At 35.9% G+C, this 18,259-nt stretch overlaps 1 protein-coding gene across 2 annotated transcripts; it reads left to right on the forward strand.

Moving 5' to 3' along the window:
- The first annotated feature begins 2,176 nt into the window (after positions 1-2,176).
- Positions 2,177-11,960, forward strand: LOC107619806 (F-box/FBD/LRR-repeat protein At4g26340-like). Of its 2 annotated transcripts, none has more exons than XM_016322085.3 (5): positions 2,177-2,361; positions 5,308-6,281; positions 6,408-6,557; positions 6,646-7,043; positions 11,833-11,960. In XM_016322085.3, the coding sequence occupies exons 2-4, from the start codon at positions 5,319-5,321 to the stop codon at positions 6,925-6,927; spliced, it is 1,395 nt and encodes a 464-aa protein (XP_016177571.1). In that variant the 5' UTR covers positions 2,177-2,361; positions 5,308-5,318; the 3' UTR covers positions 6,928-7,043; positions 11,833-11,960. The 2 variants fall into 2 exon arrangements, with proteins under 2 accessions (XP_016177571.1, XP_016177572.1); XM_016322086.3 differs by lacking the exon at positions 2,177-2,361 and adding an exon at positions 4,841-5,123.
- Positions 11,961-18,259: the final 6,299 nt, after the last annotated feature.

Genomic DNA, 18,259 nt, shown 5'->3' on the forward strand with positions numbered 1-18,259 from the left:
AGTCATTAAGTTAGTTAAATATTAATTAGTATTTATTTATGTGTTTATGTTTTTATTTTGTTAAAATTGAGATAATAATACCTTGATGTAAAGTTTATTTATATTAATATTGATGTAGTGAGTATTGATTTACTTTTAGTTTCAGTTATTAAATATTTGTGTATTAAATATTTATGGTATGGTTGTCGTCGTGGTAGAAATTTCTATTGTTGCAGATAGTGAATTTGCCGTGGGAATGAAATTTAGTTTCAGGGAAGCTGTTATTATGGCGATGAAAGATTACTATCCTATTTGCCGTGGTGAATTTGCCATGGGAACGAAACCAAACTGTCGCCTAAACCTATCGGTTGTATGCCACTCAATGCATTCAAAAGATACCAACGGTACCATAGCGCTCCACACAACTGAGTGCATGTAGATGTCTGCATGAATTATGTCTGGATCAACGCGATCAACACCATAAACAACCCACACAAACTGCTATACACATTAAAAGAAACAAATAATTACAATCTAAATAATAATAACACTAATCCCGAAACAAATACTTCTTTAATAAAAACACACCTGTATTCCTGAAGATTATCCAAGGCCTTTCTAAAAAGTGAGCAAGAGTAAGATATCTATAGCGTCGGTCTCCACGCTCCCAGTTACGCCACCTAATAAGATTTATTTCATTAACACAATTGGATTCTAAATATGAAGATACGATGCAAGTCTATAATGTTACCTGTTTGCAAGCGGAAAACTGCGGAATTTTCTAGGAACTGACGCAAGATATGGTAGACGGATCCAAGCCCAAGCTAGCAAAAGTGTTAGTGGACCATCGATTTCCTTACAGTCAAAACGAGATGCACTGCATAATGCCCTGTACAGGTGTGCTAGGCATGCCGATCCCCAACTATACTGTCTGGTACTGCCAAAATCACGAAGCAAAGGCAGAAACTTTCAGTACACAGATGCCTCAAACTTATCTTCAAACAAGATTGTACCAAATAACAACATAGTGTGACACTTCACGTACATCTACATGTTGTTTTCGTCAATCAACTGTAAATGTTCTTTTAAATCCTGAAGCCACGTCAGTTTTATGAAGCCTCCTCTACAGTCTGACTTTCTCGGTGCAACCCCAAATTGGTGCAAACACTCCACCTATAAAGCTTCAAAACTACTCATAGTCATCCCTGTGACTGGAAGACCGTTCGTCGGAAGACTAAGAATAACAGACACATCTTTTAGTGTCACAGCACACTCACTAACCGGAAGGTGAAAGGTATGTGTGTCTGGATGTCACCTTTCGACTAGAGCATTTACCAATATTTTCTGACATTAAACTATTCCAATTTGGGAAACATGATAAAAATCAGTAAATCGTAAATACTCTTTCACACTATGATTGTACCGATCTGGAGGCAGTGGGTGATTACATATCAAATTCTGTGAACTCTACAAAAAGATAGCAAATTACTAGTAAAATCATTAATAATTACTATTTTACTACTAAAAGTTAATAATTTTCTAATTAGAATAAATAATTTATTAAATTCATGCTAAACTTTTTATTAATTAGCTAATTTAGTAATTACCATGTATGCATAAATATAGTTAACCTACCAAATTAATTAACTATTATTATTAAAAAATTTTCACAATTAACTACTGAAGACATATTAATTAAAATCACACAGCTATCATACATAATTTTATTAAATCCAATTTAAACAAATAATTTTACTAAATCCAATTTACTAAACTCTCGAGTAATAATAATTTAACTGCTAAATTTAATTAATAATTCTAAAAATTATTTCGAATGCTTTTTAATTTTTAAAAATTACTATATTATTATCATACATATTTTACTCACTCTTACTGTTTCCAATTGAATTCTTACATAATTATTTATTTATTTAATCATAGATAATTCCTATATCACTAACAATGAATACTAACCTACTATTAATAATAACTAATAAATAAATCTAATTCTTATTTAACTAATAATGTTCTATTTTATTAAAATCTCAACTACAATAATATATTTTTATCAATTAAAAATTTAACAATAAATAAATAATTATTACCAGAACACAAATATATTATATTTTACAAAACCTAATCATTAATCAAAAGTTTACAAGAAGTTTACAAGAAGAGGCATATTGATAGAAATTACACAACGGTCCAATGTGCCCCTTCTCCTCTCAGTCTCTCACACAGACACGCACAAGTGGCCAGTCCCCTAACAACCTCTGCGACCGGCCTTCTCGACACCCAAGCAGCCAACACGCCACCGCCCAAGATTCCACAGTAACAGACCCACTCACAACTCAGAAATCATTATCTGCTTCGAAACCGTTGGTATGCCTAACCACTCATTTTTGTTTGACGAAGATTGACTAGCATTCATTCATTTGAGAATGTATCGTGTTACTCTCATATTATTACCCGTGTCGTGTTACTCTCATATTATTACCGGAACAAAAATATATTATATTTTACAAAATCTAATTATTAATCAAAATTCCCAAAACTATTACAAAATATTATACAACAATTTAACGTAATAATTAATTATAATTACTAAAATTATTATAAAAAATTCTAAACATATATTTTTACTAATCTATCACATTACTCTATTTTAAATATTATCATTAATTAAAATATTCATTAACTAATTTCATTCAAATATATATATATATTTCTAATTATTATTTAAACATATATTCCTAAATTTTTAACAATAATAATAATTTTGTAATATATATATTCCTAAATTCAATTTCTAACAATAATAATAAAAATTTGGACAATTTACCTATATGAAATAAATGGAAAAAAAAATTTATAAATTGGTTATTTACATGTCCTGAAACATCTTTATATAATTCGTAGTATCATATCACGTTTTACAACTTATATATAAACCGTGCTAAGATGCAACGGTTTGTTCTTGATGTCTTGTGAACGTAAACCGTGAGAACAAATCACGGATTATGAATTGAAGGTGAACATAATTCACTGTAAGCTTCCACGGTTTAGGATGAGAGAATTTTGTGCATAAACCGTGGTAGAATACCACCGTTTATGAGAGCCTATATATCTATAACAATTTATAAAGGGCATAGAGAAGTTTGTTGTCCAATTTGTACTTTCTCATCTTAACCCTACTAATAAAGAGTAATTGATATATCCTTTTATTTTGAAAAAGGTCAAAAAAGTAAATTATTAATTAACTTTTTTTTTTTCATTTATATTGCGATTATTTTTTCCTTTCACGCATAACTTCCAATCACTTCGTCTTCTTTCTTATTCCATTTTCTTCTTTCAGCTATTTGTCTACTTTTATTAATTTTTTTATCTCTTTGCATCTTTTTCTATTTATTAAATTAATTATCTATTACTTTTATTTTTTTCTCTAAAAAATTGCAAGAAAAAAATGACTCATAATTAACCATGCCAAAAATTCTTCCATTTTTATGATAACTATAAGAAAAGTGGTTATAACTTTTTTAATAATTTGTGGTAGTATGAAAGATATTTATTTATACTGGATTAATGTACAGTCAAAGAAAAATTGAGAGTAAATGGAGTATATATTTTTTTTGCATTCATATGGTTTACATAAAAAAAATTAAAAATGAAGTGATTTTTCTAAAAAAAAAAGGTATACTTTAGAAGGGATGAAGAGGAAAAAAAATAGTCTTAACTTATATGGTTTAGTACTCATTACGTACTCTGTAATATACTGTACTCTCACAGTCTCAGTTGCAGTCTCAACTTTTAACAAATATAAATAGAGAATTCATTATATGCATACATGCATTTTTTTTAAAAATGATATTATAAAATAATAAATTAAATTTTTTATTTATAATATTATTTAATTGATATATATCTAACTTTTTCTTCTTCATTATTTTTACTATTTCAACTCTTAGAATTTATAATTATTTTTTACTCTTTTTATTCTTCGGTAATTACTTATTGACTATCCTGATGTTTATACTTATCTTCGTATAATATTTTATGTACATGTTGATTAAAATAAGATTTTTAAATTTTTTTTAGTTATTTTTGAAGTATTATTTATTTTTAAGTGTAACTAAAATTAATAATTTAATATAAAGTATTATTCATTCACATAAGATTTTCTTGGTATATATATAGAGTTTTCTTTCTAGTAAACCGTGGTAAGTTACCAAAGTTTATGTTCATTATGTACTCTTCATAAACCATAGCTATCATGGTTTATGTATATTTTACTAAAACCTAGTAGATTACCACATTGTATAAAACAGTAACAGGACATAAAGGTAAACGATTCTCAATTGTTGTATTTGCATAAACATTTCTTCTATCCATTTCATTTACATAATTTGCCCTAAAAATTCTATATCATATATCATTTATTTTATTTAAATATATATTTTTAAATTTTTAATAATAATAATTCTAAAATATAAAAAATTTAAAAAATAAACTTACATAATCAAAATAAAAAAAATAATTTATAATATGAAATTTAAGATCATTAATATTTTTACATTTTTGTTTTTTTTAGTATTTAATTTTTTTTTTCATAAAAATAGAAGAAGAAATTGTTAAGCGGCTAAAGAAAAAGAAGAGAGAAAGGTGCTACTAGAGTACTAGGTGGGTTCAAAGTGAAAGTAAACTCGGAGGGAAGGAATAGGTAAACTCGGAGGGAAGGAATAGGTACAGAAAGAGACACATTGGTATAAATGGCACCGCTGTGAAGAGAAAAGCATGCACGACAGGTGGTGAAAATCACACAACGGTATTTGTGCTCCTTCTCCTCAGTCTCTCACACAGACACACACAAGTACCAGTACAGAAAGAGGCATATTGGTATGAGTGGCACCGCTGTGAGGAGAAAAGCATGCACGACACGTAGTGAAAATCATACAACGGTCCAATTTGTGCTCCTTCTCCTCAGTCTCTCACACAGACACACACATACAAGTAGCCAGTCCCCTAACCACCTCCGCAACCGGCCTTCTCGACACCCAAGCAACCACCACACCACCGCCCAAGATTTCACAGTAAACGGTCTAACTCTAATAGACCCACTCACAACTCAGAAGTCATCATCAACTCTGGTATGTCTAACCACTCATTTTTGTTTGACGATGATCCACTAGCATTCATTCATTTGAGAATGTACAGTTATTTAACTGAGTTGTGTTACTCTCATGCTATACATGTAAAAGGTTTTTAATAAAAAACAAATCCAGCAGAATCAATTCATTCATTTGTTCGTTCGTTTTCATTTTGATTTTTCAGTAGTGTCGACAATGGGAAAACGGAAGCCAAAGAAATCAGGAAAGGAATCAACAAGAACAACAGCAACCCCAAAAATAGACATAATCAGTAACTTACCGGATTTCTTGCTTTTCCATATTCTCTCGTTCCTCCCAACAAGATGCGCCATGGCCACCAGCGTCCTGGCTCGCCGGTGGCGCCACCTCTGGAAGGATCTTCTAGTCTTGGATTTAGACAATAGTGAAGAGAGTCCTTATTATCTGTCCGGTGGGAGACATCGATTTGTTGCTTTCGTCGACTCAGTTTTCGCTCAGCGCACGGCTGCCCATGTCGAGAAGTTTTGCCTCACCTGTGAAATACCTATAGATAAAAGGAAAAGCTCCACAACATGGTTACGTAGTGTTGTTGGTCCCCACCTCAAAGAGCTGTATCTCGATTTATCTCTCCATCACCACAAAGGATATGGAAGAGTCAAATTGCCGCAAAAGGTATTAACCAGTACATCACTCGAGTCCCTTGTTTTGAGAGGTCGTATGTATTTGGTTGTTTACGAAGGATTTGGATGGGTTCGATTGCCATCTCTCAAGAACCTAGAGTTGGATCTAGACTGTGTGGACCCGAACTATGTTATATGCAGTTGCCGGGCTCTTGAAAATCTCAAGCTCACTTTACGTGAAGCATTCCCAACTAAGTCATGGGAAACTGCTGAACTCCACATGCCTCGTACGTTGAAGCGTTTAACCCTAATACAGGCTGATGACACTGAAGAAGATCTTAATGATATTCAGGAACTTGTGATAAACACCCCGTTACTCGAATACCTAAGTATCACATTATGGGCAAGATGCTTACAGGTTTCAATTAGCGATTATCCCAACATGGTGGAAGCTCATCTTGATATTGATCAAGACCAAGAGCAGATTGGTTGGGTGCTTGAGCTTTTCAAGGCACTCCGCCAAACCAAACTGTTGGACTTGAAACTTTCCACTATGGAGGTAATATTCTTATCGAAATTACATTGTCCATTCAACGGCTTACTCCATGTCACTTATTCCAATTTTTGGTGAAGTTTAATTGTAGTTATGTGTTGTGTTTATTATATTCTTGTCTTCTACACACAGTGCTTGCTTCGTGCTTCCCCTTTTGAGTTGCCGGAATTTTCCCGTTTAGTTAATCTAGAGCTTGAAATTCCATATTTCGACTCTGGATTTATGATAGAATTGCTTCATAACTGCAATATGCTTCAAGTTCTCACTCTTCATAACCGGGAGGTATGATCTCTTTTCTAGTTTAGCTGTGTGTCTATTTCCATTCATTACTTGCTTTCATATTTTGAAAAGTTTTGTTTATTGTTGCCAGAAAGTTTCCACATTGGAACTTGAGGAACCTAATTGTTGGAAACTGCCAATGAAGGATCCTGATTGTGTTATATCACATCTCAAGATTTTTGAATTTAAAGGATATCAAGACTCTGCAGATGAACATGCATTTGTTGCATATCTTTTAGAGAGAGGACCTATTTTGGAGACAATGAAAATCCATGCTGATCCTAGTCTTGGCCGAAAGTATAAACAGCGCATCCACAAGGAATTATCTAGGGTACCAAGGAGCTCCAAAACATGCCAATTAAAAGTTACCTGAAGAGCCAACAGTTACATATGATACAATCTCTCACCGTCTCTATTCTCTCTTCTTGATTTGCCTTAGATTCATGCGTCAATGTCACTTGTGTTGTTCAAATATTTGTTGAAGCTTTGGTTACTTTTTACATGGATTAATTTGTCTGATCGGATTATTGTTGTTGTTTCACTCAATCCTCACACACTCTCACTCACTGTCCTGCAATGAATTTGCAGAACTCACACTCGAATTGTTGTATGTTCAGAGAAAAAGAGAGAAAGAGTTGAACACTAGAGAACTGAAGAAGCAAAAACTACAATTTGACACTATTCAATAAACTGTTAAATACAATAACAGAAAGAGAAAAAAACTAACCACTCACTCCACTACCTTAAGAATAGGACTCCACTTCCTTAAAAATAGAAACTATCTGAACAAAAAAGATTAACTTGCCTCTGAGGCCACTAATGACTTTGACCCTATTAACTGAATCATACACATAAGCATAAAACAGAAATAAATAAATATCAGGTCCTAATATATTATCTAACATTTCTCCTCCTTGGATTAGAGACCTGGACACATTCCAACTTCATGAATCAATTGACTAAATCGACTAACAGCAAGAGGCTTGGTGAAGACATCAGCTATCTGATTATCTGTCTTGCAATACTTCAGCTCCACCTCTTCCTCCTGTTGTGCTTTACGCAGATAATAAAATCTCAGCTTGAAGTGTTTAGTCTTGCCATGAAAGACTGGATTTTGAGCAATTACAATTGCAGCTTGATTGTCCACATACAACACAGTTGATCTTTTCTCTTGTAGCCCCAAATTACAGAGTAACTTCCTGAGCCATACTGCATGCTTTGCAGCTGCAGTTGCAGCCACAAATTCAGCTTCAGCTGTAGACTGTGCTACAACTTCCTGCTTCTTTGAGCTCCAGGAAAAACAACCTGATCCAAGTGAAAAACAGAAACCCGTTGTGCTTTTCATGTCTTCCACCGAACCACCCCAGTCACTATCTACAAAACCAACCAGCTTCATCTCAGGAACTGCTTTGAATTTCACACCATAACTTTGAGTCCCCTTTAGATATCTCAACACCCTTTTTGCTGCAGTAAGATGTTCCTTAGCTGCACAATGAAGGAACCTCGATAGAATACTCACTGCATACTGAATGTCAGGCCTAGTAGCTGTTAAATACATTAGACAGCCTACTAGACTTCTGTACTCATTCTCATGCTCAGAATCCTGCACATTACTCTTGCTTAACTTCTCTTTCTGATTAACAGGAGTAGTGACTGTCTTGCATTCTCCCATTTCAAACCTCTTTAGGACCTCTCTGATGTACTTTCTCTGACAGATGAATATCTCACCTTCTTTTTGCTGAATCTCCATGCCAAGAAAGTAAGACATTCTCCCCAAATCTGTCATCTCAAACTGCTTCATCAGTCCTACCTTCAGCTTCACTATCTCACTCTCCTTCTCTCCTGTAACAAGCAGATCATCGACATAGATAGACACCACCACAAGGCCTCTCTCACTCTGTTTGTAGTACAGAGTGACTTCACTTAGACTCTTCTGGAACCTAAGCTGATGCAGATAACAATCAATTTTGCTATACCAAGCCCTGGGAGCTTGTTTCAGCCCATACAAGGCTTTCCTCAACTTATACACTTTGTCTTCATGGCCTTTAACAACAAATCCTTCTGGTTGGTCTACATAGATGTCCTCAGATAGGTCACCATTTAGGAAAGCTGATTTCACATCCAGCTGATAGATGGTCCACCTTTTCTGTGCAGCAACAGCTAGTAGCAATCTGATGGTATCCATGCGAGCAACCGGAGCAAAAGTTTCAGAGTAGTCCACCCCACTCACTTGAGCATATCCCTTCACAACCAACCTGGCTTTATACTTGTTCACAGTGCCATTTGGGTTCAATTTTGTCTTAAAAACCCATTTGACACCTATAGTCTTCTTGTGATCAGGCTTAGACACAAGTTGCCATGTGTTGTTCTTGTTGATCATGCTCAGTTCTTCTTTCATAGCTGAGGCCCACTCCACACTTCCTTTTGCTTCCTCAACTGTTCCTGGTTCTAGGAGAGCCACATTACATCTGGCATAGACCTCTGCCAGTGGTCTTGTACCTCGCATAGGAAAACTATCAATCAATTCATCTTCAATCAGCTCACACTCATTCTGTAGGTCTGCTTCCTCATTTAACTCATCCTCATTCTGCACATTAGCTTCAACTACAATATTGTCAGCCATTTTCTTTTCAAATACTGCCCTCTCCCAATTTTTATCTTCACAAAAAATCACATCTCTACTCACAGTAATCTTTTGTGCATCAGGACAATACACTCTATAGGCTTTAGACTGAGAACTATACCCTACAAAGATACCAGCCTCACCTCTATGATCAAGCTTGTCTCTACTGACTGAAGGAGTCAAGTAATAGCATAGACAACCAAATGTTCTTAGTCCACTAACCTTTGGTTTGTATCCGTGCCATGCCTCGAATGATGTCTGCTTGTTGAGAGCTTTGGTTGGTAACCTATTCAACAAGAAGACAGTAGTATTTACTGCTTCTGCCCAGAAGCTCTTGGGTAGTTGTTTGCCTTGTAGCATACATCTTCCCATCTCCACAATGCTTCCATTTTTCCTTTCACTCACCCCATTTTGTTGGGGAGTGTAAGGAACTGTAAACTGCTGCTTTATGCCAGAGTCCTCATAGATGGCTTTGAACCTTTTTGAGGTATACTCACCACCATTATCACTCCTCACTGTCTTTATTTTACAATTTGCTTCATTCTCCACCTCTTGTTTGAACCTCAGAAATACTTCATCAACTTCTGACTTTAGTTTGAGAAAGTAGACCCAGCAAAACCTTGTGCAGTCATCAATGAAGGTCACAAAGTACTTGCTTTTGTTCAGTGACTCCTCAGGCATAGGCCCACAAACATCTGAGTGAACCAGTTGAAGCTTCTCCTTGGCCCTCCATCTTGTTTTCTGGAATGGCTTTCTTACTAGCTTCCCTTGCAGACATACTTCACAATCAGACACTTCACTTCCCAACTGAGGCAAGTCTTCAACTAAACCATGCCTCTGCATAAACTGCAATCCCTTATAGTGAAAGTGACCCAACCTTCTATGCCACAACTCCTCCTGACCCTGCACACATGCCATAGCTTTGCTCTCTTTGCTTGCAGGATCGAATGCAAATGTTTTGTTCTGCATAGGGATCCTAAACAAGAGTTTGCCCTCCTCATCTGCAATAGCACATTCATTCTTATCAAACACAATCTTCATGCCCTTCTCAACTAACTGTCCCACACTCAGAAGATTCTGATCTATCTTGGGAATATAGTAGACATCAGACATCAGCTTCACTCCTCCAGGGCCTTCAAGTAACACATTGCCTCTTCCTTCAACCTCTAGATGATCACCATTCCCAATTCTCACTCTAGTATTGACTGATCTGTCAATATTAGTGAAAATTGCCTCATTTCCTGACATGTGATTGGAACAGCCACTGTCCACCAGCCATCCATCACGTGAGACTTGAGACACAAAGCCTGAAGCAGCAAACAATTGCTCCACTTCACCTGCAGCTGCTTGAGCCTCTCCTTGTTGAGAGCTCTTTTCTTTGCAGATTCTCTCTATGTGCCCCATCTTCCCACACTTCCTGCAGACTACATTTGGTCTTCTCCAACACCTGAAGAAAGGATGACCTTTCTTTCCACAGTGTTTGCAGGCTTCATCACTCCCTTTCCTCACTTGTGCATCACTTGAACTAAAACTGGTCTGTTGAGCACCAAACTGCTTGCCTTGCTTCTTCTTCTCACCACTTCTATGCTTCACCCTAGCCTGCATTGCACCTTCAACTGGCTCATCTCCTCTCCTCAGTACCCTCCTTTGTTCTTGTGCTTGAAGAGCACTAACTGCTTCAGCAAATGACATCTCTGAGATTTCTCTTGTGTTCTCAAGAGATGCTATAGTAGCTTCAAATCTTTCAGGTACAGAACACAGGAGCTTCTCGACAAGTCTTTCCTCTCCAAGATCAGTACCCAACAGTGCCAATTTATTGGTTAAGTCTAGGAGTTTATCAGCAAATTCTTGAACTGATTCATTTTCCTTCATCTGCACTCTTTCTAGCTCCCTTTTAAGGTTCATTGCTTTCATTCCTTTAATCTTCTTATTTCCCTCATATTCTTTCTTCAAAAAATCCCAAATATCTTTTGCAGATTCTAGACTCATAATCCTATTAAAAATAATAGGAGTAACAGCAGCATAGAGACTAGATCTTGCTTTGGCTTTTCTAGTCACACGTTCTTTGTAGAGCTTTTGTTGATTTGCAGTTGGATTGGCAACCAATGGAGGCACCACGTAGTCATCCTCCACTGCCTCCCACAGATCAGCTCCTTCAAGGAATGCTTTCATCCTCACTTGCCAGACATGATAATTGCTCCCATCAAGGATTGGAGGAGCAATGCCTGCTAGCCCAATAGTTGTTGATGAAGCTTCTATCACCACAGCCCTTAAGATACTTAAGGCTCTTGATACCAATTTGTTGTTGTTTCACTCAATCCTCACACACTCTCACTCACTGTCCTGCAATAAATTTACAGAACTCATACTCGAACTGTTGTATGTTCAGAGAAAAAGAGAGAAAGAGTTGAACACTAGAGAACTGAAGAAGCAAAAACTACAATTTGACACTATTCAATAAACTGTTAAATACAATAACAGAAAGAGAAAAAAACTAACCACTCACTCCACTACCTTAAGAATAGGACTCCACTTCCTTAAAAATAGAAACTATCTGAACAAAAAAGATTAACTTGCCTCTGAGGCCACTAATGACTTTGACCCTATTAACTGAATCATACACATAAGCATAAAATAGAAATAAATAAATATCAGGTCCTAATACATTATCTAACAATTATTTGAATGACTTTTCAAATCATTGCTGGGGTTTGGTTTGGTAGTTCTGGAATTTGCTTGTGCCTTCTCCCTCAATGTCGGTAGAATATCTTTGACTTCTTTGATGTCTGTTTCCCTAAACATATTAGAATATGCATAATTTTCACAATGTTTTTTACTCTTTTGGTGGTTGTTTCACAAAACATACAGGCCGTTTTTTACGAATATATTATCATAATTTTCACAGAAGTGGTGCTGAAGATTCGTCTTCTACAAGCTTCTCATGGACCACTATTTTAGCTACGTCAAGTCTCCTGACATCAAACTCAGGAGAAAACATCATAACTTGACTGACAACTAAGTCAAAACCAGCGACGAACATCTCCATTCCCTCCTCTTCAATTTCATGGATACGGGAAGTCATCTCACCCTTAGTTTTATCATTCTCTTTTATTTCATTCTGCAGCAACCGAATCTGATCTTGAAGGCGGTAAACCTCCTCCTCCCTCTCCATCTTGGAAGTTACATTGATAACCCCAATCCCCCTTCTTTTTACACACTATCTGATCACTGTCGCAAGGAAGCAACTCAACACCCACATTCAAACCATACTTAACTAACTTCAAAGCCCTAAGCTCACGAAGTGATTCCTCATCGCAGTAGGAAGAAGAACGAGTCTTCACATCAAGTTGTACCCAATGATAAGGGTTTTCACTTTTCACTTCAACCACCTTTTTCTTTTCTTTATCTTTCTCTCACTCTTTCTCTTTTCCTAACCATTGTGAAGGTAAAATGTCAAAGAAACTAACATCTAGAAGTCATGTCTTTTTCACTTAAGCAGAAGAACTTTGGGTCAACCTTAGTGTCTTTTTCTAAGAATAAAACGGTAATAAAGGCAGATTATAACCCACTAATTTAGTGGGCAATTTGAAGCGTAACTGTTCAAATGTCCGGGAGGCTTCCAAGGCCCAAAACCAATCAGAAAAGTTAAACCATGCATTTATCTTTGCCCAAAAAAAAACCATGCATTTATTAGCTGACCAAAAAAAAAAACCATGCATTTATTAGTATTACAAACACGGTTCACAAAGTAAAATTTTTATTTTTATTTTGTTATTATTCTTTACTTACAACTCAAGCTTGAGGAACGCCAACACACGTTGAGCTTGTGGCTAGTATACTTACTCATGACCGAAGTATAACCACATTCTAAAGTTTAACTTACTAAAACGTAAGTTCAACAAGTCAAGTTTGGGGGTTATGTATCGTATCTCTTATACGTCGGAGAAACTGACTTATACTTCGGTCAAATTAAATTAAATTAAAATCAAATCAAACCCCTCAACGTAACAAACCTCTTCCTAAATTTCTCTCTTTGATGTCGGCCATGAAGATCTCGGCACCAATTGATAAATAATTCAGCCTCAATCAAACTATAAATTAGGATGAGGGTCCACGATACGGGGCAGAGCATTCAGTATCACTCCACTGATTATAAACTCATTTTCTTAAGTGATTCCTTACTGACTTGAGTATCAGAATCTTTTTTGTAAGTATCACACTTGGATCCGAGTTCACGATGGTACTCCAATTCTGGATTGAGCAGACACCTCGGAATAGTGAAAGACCAATGTATAACTCGAAAAAGAGTATCCTTTACAAAACAGAACCAAAACAAAATTGATTATTGTTTTGAATCCAATCAAGTAGCTAATATGTGGTTCGATTTTAATTAATTTTTTTGTTAGTAGTTTATGATTTTGTAGGTGAATAATATTTTATCGTTGATGGTTTGAATTGAATGTAATGTAATAAATTTGCAGCAATTTTGGGTGTAACACGAAGATATCTGGTGTATTCTTTAAGAATTTTCGTTGTATGTGTGCTGATAAATTCTGCAAAATTCAAAACTCTTCTTCTCCCTCCTCCTCATCTTCTGCTGCTTCTTCTTGTTTTTTTTTTCATCATCATTAACATCATCTTTTTTTTCTTATTAATCTTTTTTTCTTGTTTTATCTTCTCAAGTTTCTTCTTGTTTTACTCTTTTAACAAGAATAAAATAAAAAAAATCAAACAAAGAAGAATAAGAAGAAACACATAATGGTACAAAATTATTTGGAAGATGATGAACTTACATTCATTCAACTAAAAGAAAGAAAGAAATAAAGAAAAAAGAAGAAGAAAAATGTAGCATTAGAGAAAATATTTTTCTGTATTTGCAGCAAATTTGGGTGTAACACGAAAATATTTGGGTATATTGTTTAAGAATTTTCGGTGTATGTGTGCTGATAAGTTATGCATAATTCAAAACTTTTCCTCTTCCTCCTCCTCATCTTTTACTTCTTCTTTTTTTCATCATCATCACCATCTTCTTCTTCTTCTTCTTTTCTTATTCATCTTTTTCTTTTTGTTTTACCTTCTCAAGTTTCTTCTTGTTTTACTCTCTCACCAACACCTCCTCCTCCCCCTCTTCTTCCTCCTTCTTTTTTCATTAGAATTTTTTCTCCTCTTTTCTTTTTCTCCTTCTCCTCCATCCTCAGTTATCTCGTTGTTGAAGATAATGAATAGTTCAAATTCAGATTATCAATTGAATTAGAACAAAATTGATTATTTTGAATCCAATCAAGTGGCTGCAGTGTGGTTCGATTCTAGTTAATGTTTTCGTTAGTAGTTTATGATTTTGTAGGTGAATAATGTTGTTTTTGTTTGTGAAAATTGTTGTTCATCGTTGATGATTTGAATTGAATATAATGTAAAAATTTTGTATTAAAGAAAATATTTTTCTATATTTGGGTGTAACACGAAGATATTTGAGTGTATTATTTAAGAATTTTCGGTATATGTGTGCTGATAAGTTTTGCATAATTCAAAACTCTTCTTCTCCCTTCTTTCTCATCTTTTGCTTCTTCTTCTTCTTCTTTTCATCATCATCATCATCTTCTTTTTTTTCTTATCTATATTTTTTTTCTTGTTTTATCCTCTCAAGTTTCTTCTTATTTTACTCTTTTAACAAGAATAAAAAAAATCAAACAAAGAAGAAGAAGAAACACATTATGGTACAAAATTATTTGGAAGAGGATGAACTTAAATTGTTCAACTAAAAGAAAGAAAGAAATAAAAAAAAGGAAGAACAAAAAAAATGCAGCATTAGAAAAAATATTTTTCAATATTTGCAGAAAATTTGGGTGTAATACGAAGATATTTGGGCATATTGTTTAAGAATTTTTGGTGTATGTGTGTTAATAAGTTCTGTATAATTCAAAATTCTTCCTCTTCTTCCTCCTCATCTTCTGCTTTTTCTTCTTCTTCATCTTCTTATTTCATATTCTCATAATTCTTTTTGGGAGGAAAAAAAATTCATAATGTTGCAAAATCAATAGAAAGAGAAGGAGGAAAAAATACAACAACAACAGTAATAAAAAACGACGATGAAGATGAAATACGCGAAGAAAAAGGAGGAAAAACGCAAAGAAGAAGGAGAAGAAAAAGGAAGAGGAGGAGGAGGAGAAGGAACGCGAAAAAAAAAAACGACAGTTGTGGTTTCGTTCGAGTAAGAAGAAGAAGCGTTTTTCATAATGGTGAGTGAGTGCACTATAAAAACCGTTAAGTAGCGCGTGTTAATACACTGATATGGGTGAATGTCCTTTTTGTTGGGTTTGACCCAACTTGTATGACTTGTAAGCCAAAAACGCTTATATGTATAATAGGTATTTTTTATAAAATATTTATAAATTAATATAATACGTAAATAAGATAAAAATATGTAATAAATAAAAAATATAATTTATTATCATCATTGCTATATTCTTCTTCTTTTACTTCTTTGTCTTTATATCATTATTGTCTTTTTTTTTTCTTCTATGTGATTCTTTTTAGTAATGTCGGCTTTTTTTTATTTTTCTTCTTTTGTTTTAGTTTTTTTTTTCATCCTCTTTCATTATTATTATATTTTTTTCTATATATATATATATATAACAAAATTATTGAAAAAAAAAATTTAATACATAACACAAAAATTTTTGTATATAGTACCAAAATTTTTAAAAAATTACATGTCAAAAATATTAAAATTCAATTAACAAAATAAGTATAATACAAAAATTTTGGTATATAATATAAAATTTTTTTTAAGGATTATATTATTTAAAATATTAAAATTTAACTAACAAAAGGATTACACATCTATAATACGGAATCAGGTAAAGAAGGACAACCCATGCAACTGATTTCATGGGATTATTCCATGGCCACCAAGGACGGCTGGAACAGCTGGAGCAAGAATTGGAGTGGCAACGAGAAGTAGAGAGGAGCTTGAGAAGAGAGGTCGAACGACGGAAAGAGCTTGAAGAAAAGCTCTCAAGATTAGAACCCGCTCTCCAAGGTAGAAACTCTCGCAGCGACCGAGAAGACTCACCCTTGGGAGGAGAAGATCCCTTCAGTGAGGACATAATGAGGGCGAAAGTTCTCAGAAGCTTTAAAAGCCCCGATATGGACTTCTATGACGGGACCACCAACCCAAAGCATCACTTGAGCAATTTCAAAAGTCGGATGTACCTAGCCGACGCCTCTGATGTTACTCGCTGTAAGGCCTTTCCGATGACCTTGACAAAGGCAGCGATGAAGTGATTCGATAGCCTCCCCCTAAGGTCGGTCACTAGCTTCGACGACCTCTCGCATAAATTCCTTATGCGATTTTCTATCCAGAAGGATAAAGTGAAGCACGCACCGAGTCTCCTGGGAGTAAAACAGGAGGTCGGAGAACCTTTGAGGGATTACATGGAAAGGTTCAACAAAGCGTGCTTAGAAATTTAAGACCTGCCTACAGAGGCAGTGATTATGAGCCTAGTAAATGGACTTCGAGAAGGTCCCTTCTCGCAGTCCATCTCGAAAAGGCACCCGACTTCTTTGAGTGATGTACAAGAAAGAGTCGAGAAGTACATCAACATGGAAGAAAACGCCAGGCTGAGAGAGCCAAGTTGGCGACCTGGACACTCTCACTCATCAAAAGAGAAAGAAAGAGAACCAAAAAAAAAAAGAAGCCGGGCCTGAAAGGCCCAGGAGATATCACTCCTATACTCCTCTGCGAGTTTCCTTAGTTGATGTCTACAAAAAAATTTGTCATACTGAAAGACTACCTCCCCCTAGGCAAATCAAGAATAAGAAAGGGGGAAGTCGTAGCGAGTATTGTGAGTACCATAAATTATATGGTCACTCAACAAATGAATGTTATGACCTGAAAAATGTGATAGAAAAACTGGCCAGAGAAGGTCGGCTTGACAGATATCTCATGGAAAAGTCGGACCATCGTGGCAAGAGGAAGCGAGATGAGGAGGGCCGAAGAGACCCACCACTACAGACCCCGGAAAGACATATAAATATGATCTCGGGAGTGTTCGCTGGAGGTGGCCTCACAAAGTCATCTCGTAAGAGACATCTGAATGAAGTCTACCAGGTCGGGAGCGAAGTCCCCGACCTTCCAACCATCTCTTTTACTAAGGAAGATTGGCAAGGCATAGTTCCCGGACATGATGATCCGGTAGTGATCACTATGATCCTTGCCAACACCCATCTACACAGAACCCTGGTGGATCAGGGGAGCTCGACTGACATCCTGTTCAAACCAGCGTTTAATAAACTGGGACTGGATGAAAAGGAACTAAGAGCTTATCCTGATACCCTATACGGGTTGGAGGATACACTAATAAAACCACTGGGATTTATACCCCTACATACAACTTTTGGAAAGGGGATGATATCCAAAACTCTGAGCATCGACTTCATAGTTGTCGATGTGGGTTCGGCCTATAATGCTCTAATAGGCAGAACAATCCTAAATCGGCTTGGAGTAGTGGTATCCACCCCCCACCTTTGCATGAAATTCCCAACACCGGAGGGAATCGCAATCATCAGGGGAGATCAGAAGCTGGCGAGAAAGTGCTACAATGAAAGTCTAAACCTGAGAGGTAAAGGCAAGGAGGTTCACACCATTGAGCTTGGAGGGGTTCGAACTAAAGAAGAGTTACGACCACAATCCGGGGCAAAGACTGAAGAGGTACAGGTAGGGAAGGAGGAAGGAAAAAATACTAACATATGAGCCAACTTAGAAGAAGAATTGAAGCAGAAGCTTATAAAACTCTGACAAGAGAATTTCAACCTCTTCGCCTGGAAAGCCTCCGACATGCCGGGAATAGATCCCGAGCTCATGTCGCATAAACTAACAGTATACCCCGGATCGCGACCTGTTCAGCAAAGAAGGTGGAAGCTCGGACCTGAACGAGCCCAAGTGGTGGAAGAACAGGTACAAGCCCTCCTAGAAGTCGACTTCATCAGAGAGGTCAAATATCCGGCTTGGCTGGCAAATGTAGTGCTAGTCAAGAAACAGAACGGCAAGTGGATGATGTGCGTCGACTACACGGACTTGAAC

Source organism: Arachis ipaensis, chromosome B9 (assembly GCF_059453495.1).
Source record: "Arachis ipaensis isolate K30076 ecotype BB chromosome B9, ASM5945349v1, whole genome shotgun sequence".
In the NCBI taxonomy this organism is placed as follows: domain Eukaryota; kingdom Viridiplantae; phylum Streptophyta; class Magnoliopsida; order Fabales; family Fabaceae; genus Arachis; species Arachis ipaensis.

Bases quoted from the DNA above. Each gene is read 5' to 3' on its own strand.
- LOC107619806 (XM_016322085.3), top strand. From the start codon at position 5,319: ATGGGAAAACGGAAGCCAAAGAAATCAGGAAAGGAATCAACAAGAACA. The intron at 6,282-6,407 runs GTAATATTCTTA...TTCTACACACAG, and splicing joins TGAAACTTTCCACTATGGAG to TGCTTGCTTCGTGCTTCCCC. The intron at 6,558-6,645 runs GTATGATCTCTT...TATTGTTGCCAG, and splicing joins TCACTCTTCATAACCGGGAG to AAAGTTTCCACATTGGAACT.